The sequence below is a fragment of the Schistocerca serialis genome, chromosome 2 (genome assembly GCF_023864345.2).
Source record: "Schistocerca serialis cubense isolate TAMUIC-IGC-003099 chromosome 2, iqSchSeri2.2, whole genome shotgun sequence".
Taxonomy (NCBI): Eukaryota; Metazoa; Arthropoda; class Insecta; order Orthoptera; family Acrididae; genus Schistocerca; species Schistocerca serialis.
In genome coordinates, this window is record NC_064639.1 from 818,162,827 (window position 1) to 818,186,576 (window position 23,750).

Sequence of the window (23,750 nt, forward strand, 5' to 3'; positions counted from 1 at the left end):
CCCCCTCTCCTCTCACCCCCTCTCCTCTCACCCCCTCTCCTCTCACCCCCTCTCCTCTCACCCCCTCTCCTCTCACCCCCTCTCCTCTCACCCCCTCCCCTCTCACCCCCTCCCCTCTCACCCCCTCCCCTCTAACCCCCTCCCCTCTCACACCCTCCCCTCTCACCCCCTCCCCTCTCACACCCTCTTCTCACCCCTCCCCTCTCACACCCTCCCCTCTCACACCCTCTCCTTACCCCTCCCCTCTCACACCCTCTCCTCACCCCTCCCCTCTCACCCCCTCCCCTCACCCCCTCCCCACCCACGCTCTCCCCTCTCACACCCTCCCCTCTCACCCCCTCCCCTCTCACACCCCCTCCCCTCTTGCCACCTGCCCTTTTACCACCTCCCCTCTTGCCCCTCCCCTCTTACCCGCTCGCCTTTCACACCCTCCCCCATCACTCCCTCCCCTCTCACCTCCTCCCCTCTCACCTCCTCCCCTCTCACCTCCTCCCCTCTCACCTCCTCCCCTATCAACCCCTTCCCTCTCACCCTGTCCCCTATCAACCCCTTCCCTCTCACCCTGTCCCCTCTCACCCCCTCCCCTATCAACCCCTTCCCTGTCACCCCCTTCCCCTTCTCACCTCCTCCCCTCTCACCTCCCCCTCACACCTCTCCTCTCACCCCTCCCCACACCCCCCCTGTCTAACCTCTTCTGCCTCAACCCCTCTCCTCTCACACCATCCCAACTCACCCCATCCCCTCTCACTCCACCCTTCACAGCCCATCCCCTCTCACTCCACCCTTCACACCCCATCTCCTCTCACCCCATCCCCTCTTACCCCTCCTTCTCACCCGTCCCCTCTTACCCCTCTCACCCCATCCCCTCTTACCCCTCCTTCTCACCCGTCCCCTCTTACCCCTCTCACCCCATCCCCTCTCACCCCATCCCCTCTTACCCCTCCTTCTCACCCATCCCCTCTTACCCCTCCCCACTAACCCCTACCTCTCGCCCTCCCCTCTGACCCCTACCTCTCGCCCTCTCCTCTAACTCCTACCTCTCGCCCTCCCCTCTCACCCCTTCCCCCTGACCCCTTCTCCTCTGCCCCCCTCCACCCTGACCCCCTCTCCTCTGACCCCCTCTCCTCTGACCCCCTCTCCTCTGACCTCCTCCCCTCTGACCCCCTCCCCTCTGACCCCCTCACCTCTGACCCCCTCCCCTCTGACCCCCTCCCCACTGATCCCCTCCCCACTGACCCCATCCACCCTGTCCCCCTCCCCTCTCACCCCCTCACCACTCACCCCCTCCACCCTGACCCCCTCCCCTCACAGCCCATCCCCTCTCACCCCCCCTTTCACCCCCTCCCCTTTCATCCCCTCCCCTTTCATCACCTCCCCTCTCACACCCTCCCCTCTCAACCCCTCCCCTCTCATGCCCTCCCCTCTCACCCCTTCCCATCTCACCTCCTCCCCTCTCACCCCTTCCCATCTCACCTCCTCCCCTCTCACCCCTTCTCCTCTGCCCCTTCACCCCTGACCTCCTCCCCAATGACCCCCTCCCCTCCGCATCTCACCTCCTCCCCTCTCGCCACCTCACCTTCTCCCCTCTCGGCACATCACCTCCTCCCTTCTCGCCACCTCACCTCCTCCCCTTTCGCCAACTCACCTCCTCCCCTCTCACTCCCTCCCCTCCTCCTCTCTCACACCCTCCCCTCCTCCCCTCACACGCCCTCCCCTCCTCCCCTCACACGCCCTCCCCTCCTCCCCTCACACGCCCTCCCCTCCTCCCCTCACACGCCCTCCCCTCCTCCCTTCACACGCCCTCCCCCCTCCCCTCACACGCCCTCCCCTCCTCCCCTCACACATCCTCCCCTCCTCCCCTCACACGCCCACCCCTCCTCCCCTCTCACACCCTCCCATCCTCCCCTCTCATGCCGTCCCATCCTCCCCTCACCTGCCTTCCCCTCCTCCCCTCACATGCCCTCCCCTCCTCCCCTCTCACACCCTCCCCTCCTCCCCCTCACACCTTCCCTCCTCCCATGTCACACCCTCCCTTCCTCCCCTCTCACCCCGTCACCTCTCACCCCGTCACCTCTCACCCCGCCACCTCTCACCCCCCTCACCTGTCACCACCCTCACCTGTCACCACACTCACCTGTCACCGCCCTCACCTGTCACCACACTGACCTGTTACCACCCTCACCTCTCACCCCCTCACCTATCACCACCCTCACCTATCACCACCCTCACCTATCACCCCCTCACCTATCACCACCCTCACCTCTCACCCCCCTCACCTCTCACCCCCTCGCCTAACGCCCCCACCCTTCTCACCCTTCCCCTCATTATGTTCCCCTCTCACCCCTAGCCTCATTATGCTCCCCTGTCTCCACAACCCCATCTGCACGTGCCCCTCTCACCCCCACCCCCTCTGCACGCTCCCCTCTCACCCCCACACCCTCTGCACACTCCATTCCCACCCCCACACCTCGCTCTCCTCTGCCCGCTCTCCTCTGCCCGCTCTCCTCTGCCCGCTCTCCTCTGCCCGCTCTCCTCTGCCCGCTCTCCTCTGCACGCTCTCCTCTGCACGCTCTCCTCTGCACGCTCGCCTCTCACCCCTCCCTCTGCACGCTCGCCTCTCACACCCATCCTCTCTGCACGCTCCCCTCTCACCCCTTACCTCTGCATGTTCCCCTCTCACACCCCTCTTCACTCTCCTCTCCCCTCCCCTATGCACACTCTTCTTTCCCTTACACACACCAACTCTTGCTACACACTTCTACCCCCCATACATTCCCTTTCCTCCCACACAGTCCTCTCCTCTTAAACTCTTTGTTCTCATCCTCTTATTCCTCCCACTCACCACCACCACCACCACCACCACCACCACCACCACCTCACTTACAGTTTCACCAGTCTGCTTTTGCTTGTTGTGAAAGTGGTAGCAGGGGGAAGCTAATGTAAGTGCAGGACGGGGCGAGTTCAGTAAGCTGTGTGTGTAAGTTAAGTTAAGGTAGGTTGATTCTTGTACAATATTCACCACCCTTACACCCCATTACATATCTATAAGCACTTGGCCTCCTTGAGACAGCCACTTCACAACACAACACAGCATGTGCCCTGCCCATGTGCACTCACATGAGAGTTAAACATCTTGTATGGAAATTAATATAGAAATATCTTTTCATGCTAAGGGATATGACTGAAAATGACTGGGAATTTCAGTATAGCTACTTTGTGGCTAATTACTAATAATGTAGTAATCCACTCTAGGTTATTATATTATAAAGGTATACTTACCATAATTTTCACCCTTACCTATGGTATCTTTGGCATGAAGCCAGCAAATCAACCCAGCATTGATGAAGATGACATTGAATAGTAGTGTACTTTCTGGTTTTTACATATACAGTTTATATCATGAAATTATTCTAACTTTGACTTACTTTCTCCATTGATTAACCCAGTCTTCATATACTTTTAAGAGCACTGTACAGTCAGGGTATATCTTAGGTAAATGCAACATAAATTTTATGGGGGTGTATTGTAGTGTCTCTGCTGATAATAGTATTTTTTCAGGTCCATACAAAATGGAGCACCCTGGTGTACAATACACTGATTGAACATTATCTACACCTATGGGAATCTCTTTCTGATGTAACAAGTAAATGTACAGTAGAGCAGAAAGTTGTCCGCCTGCTACAAAATTCAGAAGCAAACTATGACAAAGATCAAACACTTATACTCTGTCAGATCCACAACTTTAGAAGTGGAATTTTGTATCTTTATGAAGAAGGAAAGCTGTAAGTACTTTGTAGCAGCAACATCTTTCAAAACTCTTTTAACCTTTACACTTTTTCCAGATAATCTCTTTATATTATTGTCATTACAAAAATCTATTTCCTTCGATTTATTGCACAAATCTACCCTTCATTCCATCGTATTAAGCATTTCATATTCTGTTACCTGCAAGATGATTGATAAGGAACTGAGTGAAATTGATGACACCTACTTCTATGAATATGGAAGAAAGCACTTCTGTGCCACCTATTTGTTGAATATAGTAGTTGTGTACATACAAGTATCATGATTTCAAATTTTCCTTGAAAGATGTAGAAAACTACCTAAATACTTACCATTGTTGAGTTATCAGCCCTTGATTAATTGGTGCATTCAAATGGAGGAACACTGCTCCATTTTCCCCAGAATCAAGAAGGGGATGTGTAAAGCCTGCAGTTAACACAGTCATATGACTTCTAGATATTACTTTAATTTTCACTTCATAAGCCAAGGCAACATAAACTTTCAGTGATAAAAATATCTGCATGAAAATTTGATGCTGTGTTATTTTCAGTAAATATTGAACCTGGGGAAAAAAATTGTTGGAGTTTGATTTTTTTCACACTTTCAGTTTCGCAGTGTAAATGTTTACAGTAGCTCAGTAAAAGTGTGTCCTGTAATGCCAATAATCAAGTCTCGTATATTTAAATTTCTGCAGATATTTTATGTTCTGAGTGTCCTTTGAGAAGAAGTTGTTCGCTTTTCATTTTTAAACTTTCTGTATTGATTATTGCTGTTGGGAAGTGAAAGGCTGTGAATTCTACTCAATTCACTCGTGAATAATCAACACTCAATATATATTATAAAAGTAAGTGTACAATATGTGTGCCACTAAAACGCATTTCTGAGTCCCAGTACAGTCAAGGCAGTTATATGGTGTGGTAGCCCTCTATCCCCTAGCCATGAAGAAGCATCCCATTTTTATCTGAAGTGCATGCTTGTGAAAATATAAGGGCTGGAATCTCATCACCTAGAAATTTCTAGAACATTTGAGAGCAATCAAGAACATTCGACAGCATTCTTCTAGAATGTTCCACAATGATCTGGGATGGTTTGGAATGTTCAGGAATAGTCTGGAACATTCAGAAAGATTCCAGAATGTTCGGTAACATCCCAGATCATTGTGGAACATTCAGAAGCCTCTTGAATGTTGTGGAATTTCTGGAACATTGTGGAGCATTTGAAGCCTGTCATGGGTTCAAGCGTCAGTTTCTTATCTGTGACGAAAGGACGAACTGAAAAAGTAGTGCAGTGAGAAAATAAAAACAAACAGTGAAGTGTGAGTAGTCAAAATGATACAATGACTGAATATAAATAAAAGTACAGTTTGGAAAGTATGCTTAGTGTATTTGTTAATAAAAAATTGATTTGATTTATATTTTAGCCAATGTCCAAATGTAAAAGAGGAAGAGATCTTGCCAGTTCAGAAGCAAAATGGCGAAAACAAAATGAATAGCGAAAAATGAAACAGACGAAGAGCGCAAAGCACATTTAAGTTTCCAGGGAATGACAATGAGCACTGTGAGAATCAGAGAAACGGAAGAACAACAAAATGAACAGATTGAAGAATCAAGAATAGTATCACAATCTTATAATAAAAGACTACAAACTCACACCAGCCGTGAACATCACCCTTAGAGAAGTGCACACGAGGACAAGTAAACAGCACAACCTAACAAATGAAGTATTCCGCTATGACCCGACTAAAGAATATAACAAATGCAAACACATGATAATCAGAACAATGGCTAACATCTGCCAATTTTGCAACATGAAAAAATTCAGTAGAAAACTCCAGAGTTATGTTGCAAGAATGGAAAAATTTTATTACCATCACAGGAAGCACCTATGAATGAATTTTTACATTACATGACCAATGAACTCCAGAATCAAAACACTTTCTTCAAAATATAAAAGCTGCAATACCTGCTTCTAAATGACTTCTTTTGGTGTCATTTCAGTCAACACTGACAGAGATGAAATTGATTGCTTTTTCCTTCCACGAACAAATCTACCACAACATGGGATCATTACTAACACTACCCAATGAAGATCATAAACTTCTGCAGTTATATTTCATTGGAAATGAAGAAACAGAAATTGATAAATGATGCATAATATGAGGGATGATGCACAATATGAGGGGATTGAAGTGAATAGTAGTCCAAGACATACAGAGAATCTTACACAAACACAATCAACTGATTCTCATATTTAAAATGGCACTAGACCAAATGATCTCTGATGGCTATAAAGTTATATTTCAAGCCAACAAAAGACCACCTGGAGAACATGAATGACAATTTCATGCATCTGAAATAGATGAAGTCACCATCGTAATTATGGACAGTGAAAACCCAAGCTGTGACATAATTGTACAATGAAGAAGAGGAGGACTACAACACATTGCAGAGACACACAGTTCATATGATGGCCTCCAGTATCCATTAATGTTTCTGCATGGAGAGGATAGATATCATTGTAATGTGAAACAAATATGACCTGAAACAGGCATAGAAACAAACAAGAGAGTCACTTCCAAAAAGTTCTATGCTTACTGCCTAATGATCAGAGGCAGTGAAACAGTCACATTATCAACACTTGCCATTTATTCCAACAATTCCTGGTAGATGTGTATGCAAAAATAGAAGCAGAATGGATGCTTTATGTAAGACTGAATCAGAAGAGACTATACACAGACAATACATCCACTTTCAAGATGCAATCATAAATGACAGAAACATTGATGACATTGCAACAATGGTAATCTGGCCCTCATCATGCACTGGAAGTCTGAAACACATTCATGAATACACTGAAGATGCCATGGCCTACATAAGAAAATATGTATGATGTGACCTCTTCATAACATTAACATGCGACTCATTGTGCGCAGAAATCAAAGAACAACTAAGATACAGACAAGCCCCCGTGCATTGAAATGTCATAGCCCGAGTTTTCCAACAAAAACAAATGAGATTTATAGAAGTCTTACAAAATAGATGCTGGATGTACACAAGCAAATGGCAAAATGAGGACTGCCTCATTCACACAATCTCGTATCGCAATATGACAGAATTCATCCCAGGGATATCAACAAAGTCATCCAAGCTGAATCTCCCAACCCACTAGAAGATATGGACATGTACAACATAATAGTGGACCATGTGGGCCATTAAACCCCAATTTGCCATGTGAGTGATGGAAAATATACAAAAAATACCAAAAATCATATTAGGACAATACGCAAATGTGGGTTGATGGCTATTCCAAATACAGAAGACAATCACCCAAAAATGGTGGTTTCATAGCAAAAATATGAATACGAGGCAGCAATGAACTGGAAATAGATAATCAGTGGGTAGTACCATGTAAAAAACTGCTTTCCAAAGTGATCCAAGCACACATAAATGTAGAATACTGCAGTTCAGTGAAATCCATCAAATATGTCTGTAAGTATGTGAACAAAGGCAGTGACATGACAGTATTTCAAGTAGCCACAGACTGCGAACAACAACACAGAAATGACGAGATCCTCATTTACCAAATGGGAAGATACATCAACAATAACGAGGCAGCATGGCAGATTTTTGGTTTTCCTATACACAAACATGAACCAGCTGTGCAACATCTTGCAGTACATTTGGAGAATGGACAGAGAGCTTATTTCACAAAAGACACCACCAGAAGAACTGCAAGAGAACTACCTCATAACAATACATAAACAGCTTTTCGCCAACTCTAGCAAATGGATCCATTCACGAAAACATTACTATATGTTGACAACCCTACCTATTATACATGGAACACAGCAAGAAAAATCTTTCAGCAATGAAAACAAGGAATTCCAACAGAAGATCATCAAGGTGTCTTGAAAACAGGTGCACTAGGCTGACTTTTCACCTTACATCTGAACAGCGCTGGATGTTTCTACCTCCTGATGTTGCTACACGAAATACGGGGAGCCCCAAGTTTCACAGATCTCAAGATTTTTGTCAGTCACCTATGCCAGACGTACAGAGAAGAATTCCAATGCTTAGGTCTACTGGAAAGTGACAACCACTGGTAATTAACTCTACAAGAAGCCTCACTCACAGCCTCAGCTGAACAAAATGAGATATTCATTTACCATAATTCTAACAATATGTAACCCATTGAATCTAAAACAGCTATGGGACTCCTTCAAAGAGAGTATGAGTGATGACATACTCTACCAAATTTAACAAGCTCATCCTGAACTAACCTTTTAATTCAGCAACATCCTCAATGAAACACTCATTCGCCTAGAATATAAATGTTTAGCAATAAAGAACCAGACCTTGGTACAACCTGGGATACAAGCACTACAAAAATATGCGTCAGTGTGCTAAGCTTTGAAATTGGAAAGGAAAAAGCTACAACATGAATGAATTACTTCAATACATTGCTCACAACAAACCACACGTCAATGACAATCAAAAGCCGGCCGAAGTGGCCGTGCGGTTAAAGGCGCTGCAGTCTGGAACCGCAAGACCGCTACGGTCGCAGGTTCGAATCCTGCCTCGGGCATGGATGTTTGTGATGTCCTTAGGTTAGTTAGGTTTAACTAGTTCTAAGTTCTAGGGGACTAATGACCTCAGCAGTTGAGTCCCATAGTGCTCAGAGCCATTTGAACCAATGACAATCAAAAGGAAATTTTCAACATTATTGTGGACCGGATGAACAACACTGGCAGAATTATTTACTTGGGTCCACCAGGCAGCACCGGGAAAATGTTTCTAATAAAGCTATTGCTGGCGGAAATACATCCTAAACAACACATCGCACTTGCACTGGCATCATCTGGCATTATAGCCACATTTATGGAAGGAGAACAAACTGCCCATTCTGCCCTACAACTACCATTGAAAATAGCCAAAGAACAATTCCCGGTATTTAAAATCTCGAGAGCATCTGGACTTCTGAAGCAAGGTAAAATTATATTCTGAGACAAATACACAGTGTCACATAAAAAAGTCGCTTGATTTCGTGGACAGAATATTACAAGATTTGTGAAGAACTTCTGAAGTGATGAGAAGAGCACTACTTGTACACTCAGGAGATTTTTTACAAACACTTCGTTATCCTGAAGTCAACATCAGCAGACAAGATCAATGCATGCTTTAAAAAAATCACATCTCTGGCCATTCATGCAATTATTATGACTAACAATAAATATGAGAGTTGAACTATTGAAAGCTGAAACAGCAGCACATTTTGCCCAAGAGCTTTTAAAAACAAGCGAAGGCACATCTCCTACTGACCAGACTACAGGCCTCATTAAACTCAACAGCGATTTCTGCAACGTAGCCACTGTTGAAAATGAACTCTTCAACCAAATTTAACCAAACGTTGTTTACAACTATACCAATCCGAACTGGCTATTTGAAAGGGCAATTTTGGCAACTAAAAATAATATTGTCAATGATATCAACTTTAATGTTCAAAAGAAAATTCCCAGTGAAGAGAGAATAAACTAATTGGTTGACACAATGGTACAACTCTCTGCATGTACCAGGAATGCCATTACACTGCCTTCGACTTAAAATTGGATCTCCGATCATACTACTTAGGAATCTCAACTCACTAAAACTATGTAATGGAACAAGGAAGATCATCAAATAGCAATGGAATAACATCATTGAAGCCTAACTTATGATTGGAAATTACAAAGGACACACACTATTTATCCCCAGAATACCACTGATCTGTCATTCCAATTTAAAAGACTGCAATTTCCAGTCAAATTAGCCTGCAGTTTACAGGTAACAAAGTGCAAGAACAAATTGCAAAATACTGCGGCATCAACCTCAAAGACTCTTGCTTTTATCTCATGGCCAACTATACGTAGTTTGCTCTCGAGTAAAAAATTTGTACATATATAATCGGATAACAAAATGAAAAATGTTGTTTACAAACAAGTATCGTAAATAGTTAGAACATGTTTTCAATAATTTTTTTTACCTCTTATGCTTTAAAGTTTATCCTTTTATTCCAACTACCACACAGTCTCGTATCAACTCCCAGAGCAAAGCCAGGTACCCCAGTTAGTATTCAATGACAGTAGTCATATTTTAATTACAGTATTACTGTATACTCACCTTTCAGTTATAGCTCACTTTTTGCCCATGTTTGCTTTCAGATAAATGAGTTTTGAAAAGATTTCTGTGTTGAACAAACACAATTTTCTTACTTTTTATCCATACATATTTTGATGAAGCTACATCACCATCAGAGGGCTCATTTTATTTTCTGTCAAATAACACACCAGGCGAGATGGCGTAATGGTTCGCGGTGTGTACTCGCCTTCAGGAGAGTGGTTCAAATCTACATCGATCTATCCATATTTAGGCTTTAAGTGATTTCTCTAAATCACCTCAGACAAATTCTGAGATGTTTCCCTTGGAAAATACATGGCTGGTTTCTGTCTTTAATCTTTCATAATTCGATCTCGTGCTCCATCTCTAATGACTTCTCTGTCAATGGGGGTGTCAAACTCTAATCTTCCTTCCTTCCTGTTGAATGACAGGAACAAATTCCATGATAATGTATGCTGCTTGGGTTTAATGTCTTTATATTCATAACATTTTAATAGCACGTACTGATGTTCAGGTAGATATCTGTTATCTGCAGTCACTCAGTGTTTTGGTAAAGTTTGTTACTTGCAATGTATAAGGATTTCTGTGTGGTTGCAGGTGACAAACAGTACCATACTTCGGCTATCCTGAAGATGACAGACAGCTTCACGAATATCAGTATGTGCTATGAAGTTATATACAGGATGATTATAAAGTTATATACAGAGTGATTACAATTAAAGTTAAACTTCTGACCACTGGTCAGAATGATGCCAAATTGCCACAGAATGTTGCCGGAGAAGTGGGAAAACATATGGCAAAAGAAAAAAATAGTGTGGAAGTTGATCAATGAGTCAGAATCTATAATGAAAACACCTGACATGTGCACAACCCATTGAAGTTGGTACAAACACACTGGGTACACGGCTTTTCTCCTTTCGCATCGGCGACGCTCACTGTAACTGACTCATTGCAGGATCACGCTCTGCTTGTAAAGCTGTATTACAAGGATGATGACTGTGCACATGTCACTCTGCAGAAGTTCTGGACACTGAAGGGTTTAAAAAAGGCATTGGTCTGATGACTGCTGTGGGTCTGGAGAAAATGATTCAGAAATTTGAAAAGATGGGTTCTTTTGGTGTGCAATCTGGTAGAGGGAGGAAACAAATTGATTTGATGTCAGTGGAAGCAGTGCAGGAGGAGATGAGTGGTGGTGTGCAAATTTGTAGTGCTTGGAGAATTGCCCAAACATTGGACATACCCGTAAGCACGGTGCATAAAATCCTATGAAACATCCTTCCTTGCTATCCATTCAAAATTACCCATGTGGACGAGTTGCTTCCTGTTGACATGCCAGCAAGAGAGATCTTTGCTTTAGAATTTCTCACTCACATGGAAGTGGACAATAATTGGCCATGGAAGATTTTGTGTACAGACAAAGCCCACTTCTCTGATAGGATACGTCAATACATAGAATCGTCTAATTTAGGCAATGGAAAATCCACACGCAAATCAAACAGTACCACTTCATCCTGAAAAGGTCACTGTGTGGTGCGGGTTTACAGCATCATTTATCATAGGGCCATATTTTTTCGAAGAGGCAGGTGCTTCCGGTCCTGTCACCTGTACTGTCACTGCTAAGTGCTGCGAGTGTCTTTTGTGCAACCACGTCATTCCAGCTCTCTAACAGTGTGGATGTGTGGATGGGATCACTTTTATGCAAGATGGTGCATCTCTACACATTGCAGATACAGTTAAGCAGCTGCTAAAGTGCCATCTCGGAAATGCTAGAATTATCAGCCACCATTTCCCTACAGCCTGGCCATCCTGATCATCTGATCTTAATCTGTATGGCTTCTGGCTGTGGGGCTGTCTGAAAGATATTGTATTCAGTGTTACGATTGCAGACTTAGCTGCACTGAAGGCACGCATTGTTCAACACATTCTAAACATGACCCTGGAAACACTTCGATCAGTTGTGGAACATGCTGTTTCTCGATTTCAACTTGCTGCAGAAAATGGTGGACATCATATTGAACATTTTTTGTGTCAGTCACACGGAAATTAATAATTCGATTTGACTTTGATGCTTTTTATGTAGTTTTTGGCCTCAAGACAATTACAAACCAATGTAATTGATGCTTTTTATGAGGTTTTAGGCCTCAGGACAATTAAAAACTGATTTTTCCCATCCTATGTGATATGAGCTTAGGTAACTAACAGTGTCACACCTGTACACCCATGCGCACTTAGTAGTACAGTTTGTTTAACGTCAACCATACACCTAAGTCATTGTTATATGATTCATTTGTCATTCGTAGTCAACCACTGTTAACTTATGATGCTTACAGTGCCCTCTATTGCTACGTTTTGTAACTATTTTTCTTCTGCCATATATTTTCCCCCTTCTCCAATAATATTCCATTACAATTTGATATCATTATGACCAGTGGTGTTATTTCTACAGCGATTTGAAAGTTTAACTTTATTGATAATCACCCTCTACTTTGTTAAAGTGTTATGAAAATAATGACCATAATCCCAAAACTATGTACAGGTTTATTCATAAATATCTCGAGAGCGTTTGAAGATGCTTGTATGAAAACCACAAGACATCCAGAAAATAGACATGTAGAGCGTAGAACACCTCTCCAAGTGTTTAATTCATGTCACAAATGCTCAATATGAGCACTGTTTGTGATGTGACAAATGTCAATACAGTAGACAAAATCTTGTCATACACATTTTAACCTGCCATGTTTGACATCAGTGATCATCCGACCTTTTAACTCTTCCTAGTTGAGTGGCAGCGGATGCTGGAACACATGATCTTTGACATAACCCCATAAGAAGAAATATCCTGGAGTTTCATTAGGTGACCATGGGCACCACTGAAGAAGAGGAGAGTGTTAATGAGAAGCACATGCAGTCTAATGTTGAGGCAGTGTGGCACTAAAGAAATTACAAACATCTGAAAGGAAGTGTGATGGAGCATCATCTCGCAAAATGAAATCTCCATTGTCTTGCTGTAATTATGGCAGAAGATATTGCTGCAGCGTGCCCAAGTACACAAAAGCAGTCTCTCTTTTCTGCCAAGAAAATTGTCCACGAACTTTTAAAGGTGTTAACTTTAGATGAATCATGAATTTGTTACACAATATTCTGTGCCACAGACATGCACCTTATGATGCTTTACATGGCTTTGTCACTGAGAATCAACTTCTGTGAAAAGCTGTCTTCATCCAGCAGTTGCTGCATATCATTGCAGAAGTCGAAATGAAGCTCATTCTTGTGAGTAGTCAGCTCATGTAACTTCTGCAGACAGTACGGATTTACACACAGAAGTTTCTGTAGAATGCACCAGTCAGTTGACTGTGGTACCCTCAGTTCTCCGCTTACATGTGTCATCAGTTTCTTAGGACTCCTTGAATGATTCCCACACACACTCTGTATTTCTGCTAACAGTGCTGACCGGCGTACTTCGTTCACACTACATGAGCAGCCAGTCTCTCTGATGTGGTGTATTGCCAATGGGTTGTTTTTTTTTGTTGCAGTTTTACATGATATTTGGTATGAAATTGTCACCGAACTCTCGCAGTTGACTTACAATTGAAGACCTGACATTGTCAGGTGAGGGAGACAGTGATTTGTGTTATTTATTATAAATTTTAATGTCTCAATCACAGTGTAATGTTGTAACTACATAGCTAGTTTCGGCTGGCTAGCAACCATCCTCAGATCCATGGAAACAAACAGAAAAGTGCCCTTCAGTTAATTTTAAAACCTTCTAACAATATTTAAAAAAACACATCCTTTCTAAAAGAATTAAAACATAAAAATAATGCAAATAATATTTACAGTATAATTGGTACCTATGTACAATTGCAATCACAACAGTATCTTTCCTAAGCATAGATTGTCAATACTAAATGGCAGCCAAAGCAGTATTGGCAGTCTACCCTTAGTAATGATAGCATTTGGTTAACACTATGTGAGGTCTGCTCAAAAAATTCCGGAACTTTGTCCACAAAATTTTTCTCCTCTTACTTTTTGCTTATTGTGCATGGTCTTCATCAAAATACTCTCCTTCACGATTGATACACTACGCCCAATGCCGTTTCCACTTACGCAAGCAGTCTTGGTATGCCTCTTGCTGGATCATGCAAAACGCCGTCTGTGAATTTTCTTATGTCTCATCTATCATTGCAAATCTTCATCCTTTCAACGGGGTTTTCAACTCTCGAGGTTAAAAAAAAAAGGTCTGCAGGGGCCAGGTCTGGAGAGTATGGAGGATGAGGCAGCACAGTGGTTTCATTTTTTGTACAGTTGTACAGTAGTCCTGCACCAATAGGGATGAATGTGCGGATGTGTTATCGTGATGCAAGAGCCATAAATTGTCTCACCACATTACAGGCCATTTCCTTCTCATATTTTCTTCCAGGGATCGCAACACTTCCCGATAGTACCATCAATTAATAGTTTGTCCCTGTGGCATGAATTCATGGTGAACTGATCCGTCGAAGTCAAAGAAAACTGTCTGCAAGGCTTTGACATTTGACCTGACCTGATGAGCTTTTTTTTTGTCTTGGAGAACCTTTCGCAATGCATTGTGAAGATTGAACCTTCATCTCAACATCATAACCATAGACCCACGTCTCATCACCAGTTATGATTTTCTTAAGGAGCATCATGTATTTGCATGGTTCAGATGCTCTTCAAAGATAGTGAGAGATAGATCTTTCTGATCTTGGGACTTGTGAGCCATGGGATGAACTTAGTGGAAACACAATGCATTCCAAACAGTCAATCTTTGATTGACTTGCACAATTTTGTTAACGTTCCGGACATGAGCGAAGGGCACACTGAACGAGGGTCATTTTTAACTTCCATCTTACCATTTTTAAATTAGGTGAACCATTTGTAACACCAAATATGGCATAAGCAGTCTTCACTGTAGGCTTTTTGCGTCATTTCCTATGTCTCCGTAAAGGTTTTCTTGAGTTTCACACAAAAGTTAATACAGATGTGTTGCTTCTTGACTCTGCTATCTCAAAATTCACGAACTGTGTGACGCAACATTCTACTCAACACAGCACTGAACAGTAGGTAATGGGATACAACAATGAAACGTCTGGCAGGTACACATTAAATACAGACGTGTGCAGGAATGCCAACCACATTTCGCTCCAACACACCACTGGCATGAAATTACGAATGTTACGGAATTTTTTGAACAGACCTCTTACATAGGTACCATTTATACTGCAATTACTATTTGTATTACTTTTTTATATTTTAATTCTTTTAGAATGTGTTGGTTTTATTAAAAAAAATACTGTTAGGAGATTTTAAAATTAACTAAATGGTCATATTTCTGTCTGTTTCCATAGATCCAAGGATGGTTACCATTCAACAGAAACCAGTTATCGAATTATAATGACATTACATTCTGACCAAGACCATTAAAATGTATTCTCTCTCACATTTAATTAATGCAAAGATACAAAATGCACATCTCTCTCCATTATACGCCATGGCCTGTCCGTTAGTGGTTCTGTATCTACACCACTGTGGTGCATGTTGAACTGAAACTTGGATAGATTCTCTATCTGAGGCATCTGCCTTATATTTGCCCCCCCCCCCCCTTTTTTTTTCATTCTGTCATCTTCTGAAGCCCCAAAGTGACTTAAGAATAATCCTGTATATTATCATGCAAGTTTTACCAGTTATAGAGTGAACCCACTGGCAGTAATGAAACTTCACCAAAACATTTGTGGATGAAAAAGAAGAGACTTGTATTTGCTCAAGGTAGAACTCTCTTCAAAATCTGTTTACACTTTCAATTGTGAGAGCTGAGAGGAACATCAGTATTGTATTATGCGCATCTCACTAGAACAACTGTTACTGTCTTTACCACCATCTTGTGCCCTATAGACATGTATTGTGAATGTAATAGCTGGCCAAAATTGAAACCTGTGCACTGCAATACAGAATTCTGTTGACTAGTTACTATGGAATGAATACACCTAGCTGCATACAGGCGTTGATAGAAGTCAACGGGGACAGTTGAAAACGTGTGCCCCGACCGGGACTCGAACCCGGGATCTCCTGCTTACATGGCTGACGCTCTATCCATCTGAGGCACTGAGGACACAGAGGATAGTGTGACTGCAGGGACTTTTCTCTGACACGCCTCTCGTGAGACCCACATTCCCAACTTATTGTCTCAACTTATTGCATCGTCTGTATGCAGCTAGGGGTGTTCATTTCATTGTAATTTCATTCTAATGAGCTGCATGGTCACCGAAGATACCATCTTTTTATATATATATATATATATATATATATATATATATATATATTGACTAGGGATTGATCAAGAACTTTTTATCCCAATCTGAAATCAGAAATACTGCTTGTTGTCTGACAGGTGGCTGATTACTCTCTACGTTACCTTTTCTGTTGCATTTGACAGTTTTAACAAAGAAAATTAAAAATTATTTCTCAGCAGTTCGAATAGAAAAGTATCTTGGAAGAATTACTCAGTCTGCATATGTTGGTTAGCTAACAGAGATGTATTTGCAACTTAGTAGCACTGAGCTCCTCTATTTAAGAACCCTCTGACATGTGGGTGGTGTGCCAGTTGTGAATGTCCATGCGCAGCTCGCCTTTTCAATATCAGGTTGACCATCTTTGCATGGTAAAATTGCAGAATGACATCAGCTACACAGAGCACAAAGCTTTCCTATAACTGCCAATCCATACATAATCTAACTGGGAGCAGCCATCTCAGCTGATAGGGGCTTGTACAGTTGTATTTCTACTGATTCATGACAGCAGAGTTCCAAAAGTTCGGAATATGGGCCCCAATTTTTGTTTCAGTATATTCCATCAAAAGATGAGCAGGAATAGTGTGTTTGATAACAGTGGACCTGTTAGCTTGGAGGAGATGAGTACGCAAATTGTGTTCCACAATGTGATCCTGAACAGTGTGCATCATTTGCCCTATAGAAGATGTACTCCACTCACACAGAATACCATGTACACCTGCCTTGCACAGCTCTAAATCGTCTATGATAGATCCCAAATGTGCAGAGATTTTTAATGGGGTATGAAATACCACTTTAACTTTATGTTGTTTTAATACTCTGCCTATTTTCGTTGAAGCATTTCTCATTTGTGGTTGATAAGCTTTTATTTTGAAGGCCCGATCCGTTTCCTTGTTTTGTCATTTGTACTTCTGTAGCTAGGGCTGCCACAAGTTCAGGAAATTTCAAACGTGTCATGGAAGTCAGAGAATTAAAAAAAAAAAAAACTGGAAAAAATCTTGCTTATGCACTGCTTCCCTGCTCCCTCATTCTTACTGCTTCTCCCCTTCCTACCATTCCCCTCAGCTTGCAGTCAGTGATGCCACCACTTCTTGCTGCTAGCCTAGCAGCTGCCGACAAGAGGCTGGGAGGGGTGAGGAGTGGTTTGTGTGGATCTAATTCTCAGAGACTGTTGATGCAGTGACTGGAGACAGTGGTCATATGTGCGTGAGTTGTGTCTGAGTGATTATGTGAGAGTGTGTGCTCTCATTTTATTACAAAGTCTATGGCCGAAAATTTAGTTGTGAGAGTGTGATTGTCTTTTCTACGTGTCTGTGTGTGACTCAGCGATCATCTTCGTGGTGAGTTGCTACCTATGCTCATTAGTATTGATTCTCAGAGTATTTGCGAAAGTTGTCTGTTGCATGGATTGATTACTGTGGTCTCATTTCATTAGCATGATGTCTATGACTCGTGAACAGCTGGCCACACAAGTGGACTTCCACGATGGGCCAAAACTGTAGGCCGTTTCTTTGGGTATCTGTAATGGATCAGGCTTGCCAATCAGAAGCCCAGTTTTATACCACTAATGTGCAGGCCCTGCCCGTCAGATCTAGTCTCATCGATCGGCCCACAGGCTGGGTCTGTTTGCGTGTGGCATAATGAAGCAGATTTTTGTCACAGACTCAGGACTGCCGTGCTCCTCAGAAAGCCAGAGGCCACAGGCAATAGATTTCAGGAATTGTGACTGTGTCACCACAAGTATATTGTACAGTGCAGTGTTTTTATTGTTCTAGTACATTTTGGCACTTTGTAAGTAGTTTGTATATAGAAAGTATGGACGATAAGAAGACAATTGCAGCAGTCACTGGCAGTTTGTATGCTATGTACTCATAATTCTTGAAAGAAAAATCACACAATACCTGTAAAATGAAATGATCATGTGGCCTTGATGGCCATGAGGCCCCATCCAGGGAAGTTCGGCTGCTGGGTTGCAATTTTTAATTCAGGTGATGCCACGTTGGCCTCATGGTGTGTCAGTAATCATGAAATGATGATGAGGACAACACAACACCCAGTCCACAAGTGGAGAAAATCCCCAACCTGACCAGGAATTGAAACTGGGCCCACTGCGTGGTAGGCAAACACATTACCACTCAGCTAAGCAGGCAGACACACAGTACCACTAAAATAATAGGCTTAACACAGTGGGTAATAACTGACAATAACGAACATAATAGAACCAACATTTTATTGGCAGTCACCTGTAGTAGTGTCTTACACAACTCTTCCCCGTCTTAAACACTTCTTTCAAGAGGCCCACATTTCTCTCAGGTTCTTCTGAAATCAGTGAAGGTATTTCAAATCTGCCTTCGACTCCAGGGAAATGCATATTTTTGTCACCAAATGTGTTTCCTTTTATTGAAATAAAATAACGTCAGTGGTCTTAATGAAACACACATACCATTTGGCTTGCTTTATCCATCTAAATACAGTTCATTACAAAAGATGTTGATGTTAGTATTTAAGATTTTTGCTCACATGTTTAGAAATGCAGGAGTCCAAACATTTTTTTGTTGGCTTATGTCTTTACTCATCCTTGATATCTCAAAATTTGTCAGGAAAGAATGCTGAAACTTGTCTGGAAATCAGGGAAATATCAGGGAATTTCACACTCTGTGCTTGCTAAGATAAATATCCATTGTTCTGGAGCACAGTCTGTAGGTATTCCAGTTCTGCTTGCAGGTTATCGGCATCTGCAATGATTTGAGCTTGGAGGATCAGAGTCATCAGAATGTTGATTGCTTGTGCTGGTCGGTGCCAATTAGTAAATATTGAATTGTATGAGTGGCCTTTCAAAATATTGTGTGTCCAAGTGTGCCATCATTCGCACATCGCACCAAAAAGGCTAAAATTAACACAGATTCTTCTTTTTCCAGCCCCATAGAAAATATTATGTTTTCGTGTATGGAGTTCAGATTTTGAAGGAAATCTCTGAAGCTGTCCAAAGCATGAGCCAAACTATAAAAATATCATCAACGTATCGCCAAAATACAGGGTGTACATAAAGTCCGGGAACACTTTCAGTTATTTATTGCACAAGAACCAAACATTGCACAGATATTATACATATGTCATTTTGAAGAGAAAGCCAGAAAGTTTTTTTTTTTTTTTCTTTTTTTCATGTATACCGCCACAGCATCGTTTGGTAATTTGCCAATAGTCAGCGCTAGTCACAAACATGGTGAGTTCAGGTGCGGAGCGAACTTTCTGTGTGTTGCAGTTCGACAAAAACAAGTGTGCTACAGCTGTTCAGTGAATATTTAGAACAAAGTACGGTAAGAAGTCACCAACAAGGAAGGCCATTTACCTCGGGCACAACAAATTCGTTACGACGGGTTGTTTGTGCCCGGTAAAGAACTATCAAAGTTTCTCTTCAAAATGCAATATGTATGACATCTGTACAATGTTTATCTCTTGCGCAATAAGTAATTGAAAGTGTTCCAGGACCTTATGTACACCCTGTACTGTTGGTCTTAAAACAACTGACTTGAGTGTTCAGTCTTCAGAATCTTCCATAAGCAACTGGCCACCAGGTGACACACAGGACTCCCAATGGTGACACTGTCAGACTGTTTGGAAAAAACTCATTAAGTATAAAGTTTGTCAAGGAGAGAGTGTGATCTAATAATGCTGTAACATCATCTTGAGACATTTTGCCAGTGAGATGTAATGAGTCCTCCAAAGGCACATTTGTAAAAAGTGAAATGACATCAAAACCTAGTTGCCACCATTTGGCACAAACAGTAGGCATTGTCGAGACCTTGATCCACGGAACCCATATCAGCTCAGACACTGTTAACCTTCAAATGGACCTCAAAGACCTACAGACTGTGTTGCTGAACAACAGAACTCAGCGAGTACAGATAGCACTACAGATGTACAGATGACAGAATAAGGGTGAGGATCAGGCCTTCTAAAAGATAACTTATCTACCATCCTATATGCATCACTCCCATAGGGATCGCAAAGTCAAGATCAAACTAATTACAACTTACACAAAGGTGTTTTTTGCAATCATTCTTTCCACACTCCATACATGAATGGAATGGGAAGAAGTCCTAATAACACCAACAAGGAGAAGTACTTTCTGTCGTGTATTTCACAGTAGTATAAAGAATATTGATGTAGATATACCTGACACGATGATTTCAGCTTTGAAAATAACCATACACATAAAGTAGTCCTCACACTTGAGTGGAAGGTGGCATTATTATAATTTTGATGAAGTTTCCATTGCACCATTTCCATATGAGATGCCTATGCCTATAACTTGTCATACAGAATATGTATTGCTTGAAGATACATTACTGAACTTCCTCTTACTACATCTCAAAAATCAAGTGGTCTCACATCAGGCATTCCACAGGTGTGCCCAGTGCTACACAGACCAGCACAGAAACTGTCAGTTTGAAAAAAGGCAGAAAAGATCATGGATGCTGAGTGGCAGCAAGTGTACTCAAATCAGTTTGTCATGAAATCTCAATATTATTTCGCCATTTGCTGCAAAACTCGTAGGAGTAACACCTTCACCCCAACCTCAGTTTGTCATGAAATCTCAATATTATTTTGCCATTCGCTGCAAAACTCGTAGGAGTAACACCCTCACCCCAGCCCGTATCACATCCCCCAACTCAGATCCTGGGTGTACTCTAGTGTGTAGAACTCATAAACTATGGCTTAAAAATGATATTGTGTTTCATGACAGCCAAATAAATTTTGTTTGTCACCTGTCAAACCACAATGTTAATTGGTGTCATTCAGCAACAGCCCATTTGTGGTGGCTGATAGTAAGAAACAATAAAAATTGTGACCATGTAGACTTTCCTGGTGCGATGATACATAATATTTTGTTGTTGTTTCAACCAGTCCAACTGATGGCCATCTATCTTCAGATGAAATGCTTCTGTTGAGATCAAGCGAGATGGTGCAGTGGTAAGACACTGAACCCAAATTCGAGAAGGCTGAAATTTGCTTCCAGATTAACTTTCCATGGTTTCCCTAAGTCAGTTAAGGCAAATACCAGGATGGTTGCTTTAAGGAGGACAGGGCTGACCCCTTTTCTTGTTCTTACCCCCATGCTTGTGCTTGGACAACTTCACAGTTCACAGGACAATAAATGATAATCTCCCCTTGCTTCTACTGAGTCAGTTTGAAATAATGGGGCAACTGAGTCAACACCCTTATATATGCCACTAAAACCCACAGCTCGTGCTCAGTAGCTGTCAGTGCTGCCCCTGATACAGTGTGTACATGTTGCACCACTATTGGTGGATCCTTGCAAAAGCACTATATTATTGTCGAAAATTGCCACTAAAACATCCTGCCAGCGGAGATGAAAGCATTGTGATCTGATGCAGACCCAAACTGCCTTGGTAACAGTAAGCCCCCATTCTCTCTTAATATTATTGTCTACTGTTGTTGTCGTTGTGGTCCTCAGTCCATGCTGCTCTATGCTGTGCAAGCTTCTTCATTTCCAAGTAACTACTGGACGCTACAGCCTTCTTAATCTGCTGAGTGTATTCATCTCTTCGTCTCCCTCTACGATTTTTACTCTCCAGACTGCCCTCCAATACTAAATTGGTGATCCCTTGATGCCTCAGAACATGTCCTACCAACCGATCCCTTCTTTTAGACAAGTTGTGCCACAAATTCCTCTTCTCCCCAATTCTATTCAGTACCTCCTCATCAGTTACATGATCTACCCATCTAATCTTCAACATTCTTCTGTAGTAACACATTTCGAAAGCTTCTATTCTCTTCTTCTCTGAACTATTTATCGTCTATGTTTCACCTCCATATACGGCTACACTCCATACAAATACTTTGAGAAAAGACTTCCTGACACTTAAATCTATACTCGATATTCACAAATTTCTCTTCTTTAGAAACACATTTCTTACCATTGCCAGTCTACATTTTGTATCCTCCCTACTTCGACCATCATCAGTTATTTTGCTCCCCAAATAGCAAAACTACAGCATCACCTGGTTTAGTTAGACTACATTCCATTTTCCTCTTTTTGCTTTTGTTGATGTTCATAGCCTCCTTTCAACACACTGTCCATTCCATTCAACTGCTCTTCCAGGTCCTTTGCTGTCTCTGACGGAATTACAATGTCATCGGCAAACATCACAAAGTTTTTATTTCTTCTCCATGGATTTTAATTCCTACTCCAAATTTTTCTTTTATTTCCTTTACTGCTTGCTCAGTGTATAGATTGAATAACATCGGGGATAGGCTACAACCCTGTCTCACTCCCTTCCCAACCACTGCTTCCCTTTCATGCCCCTTGATTCTTATAACTGCCATCTGGTTTTTGTACAAATTGTAAATAGCCTTTCACTCCCTGTATTTGAGCCCTGCCACCTTTAGAATTTGAAAGAGAGTATTCCAGGAAACATGGTCAAAAGCTTTCTCTAAGTCTACAAATGCTATAACTGTAGGTTTGCCTTTCCTGAATCTTATCTTCTAAGATAAGTCTTTGGGTCAGTATTGCCTCACGTGTTCCAACATTTCTACGTAATGCAAACTGACCTTCCCCAAGGTCGGCTTCTACCGTATTTTCCATTCGTCTGTAAAGAATTTGTGTTAGTATTTTGCAGCCGTGACTTACTAAACTGATAGTTTGTTAATTTTCTCACTTGTCAACACCTGCTTTGTTTGGGATTGGAATTCTTATATTCTTCTTGAAGTCTGGGGGTATTTCACCTGTCTCATACATGTTGCTCACCTGACGGTAGAGTTTTGTAAGGGCTGGCTCTCCCAAGGCTATCAGTAGTTCTAATGGAATGTTGTCTACTCCTGGGGCCTTGTTTCGACTTAGATCTTTCAGTGCTCTGTCAGATTCTTCACGCAGTATCATATCTCCCATTTCATCTTCACCTACATGCTCTTCCATTTCCCTAATATTGCCCTCAAGTACATTACCCTTGTATAGACCCTCTGTATACTCCTTCCACTTTTCTGCTTTCCCTTCTTTACTTAGGATTGGTTTTCCATCTGAGCTCTTGATATCCATACCAGTGGTTCTCTTTTCCCCAAAGGTCTCTAATTTTCCTGTAGGCAGTATCTATCTTACCCCTAGTGATATATGGCTCTACAGACTTACATTTGTCCTGTAGCCATCCCTGCTTAGCCATTTTGCACTTCTTGTCGATCTCATTCTGCGTGCTTCATTTACTGCATTTTTATAATTTCTGCTTTCGTCAATTAAATTCAATATCTCTTCTGTTACCCAAGGATTTCTACTAGCCTTCGTCTTTTTACCTACTTGATCTTCTGCTGCCTTCACTATTTCATCTCTCAAATCTACCCATTCTTCTTCTACTGTATTTCTTTCCCCTGTCTTTCCCCTTGTCAGCCGTTCCCTAATGCTCTCTCTGAAACTCTCTACAACCTGTGGTTCTTTCAGTTTTTACCCAGATCCCATCTCCTTAAATTCCTACCTTTTTGCAGTTTCTTCAGT

The 23,750-nt window shown here is 42.2% G+C and overlaps 1 protein-coding gene across 1 annotated transcript in view; it reads left to right on the plus strand.

The window, feature by feature from the left end:
- The window catches only part of LOC126458065 (vacuolar protein sorting-associated protein 11 homolog), a 177,810-nt gene that overhangs the window by 121,134 nt on the left and 32,926 nt on the right, over positions 1-23,750 (plus strand). Inside the window, exon 14 of the mRNA XM_050094866.1 lies at positions 3,559-3,782. Within this exon, the coding sequence (XP_049950823.1) occupies positions 3,559-3,782 (224 nt within the window). The remainder of the gene's footprint in view (positions 1-3,558; positions 3,783-23,750) is intronic.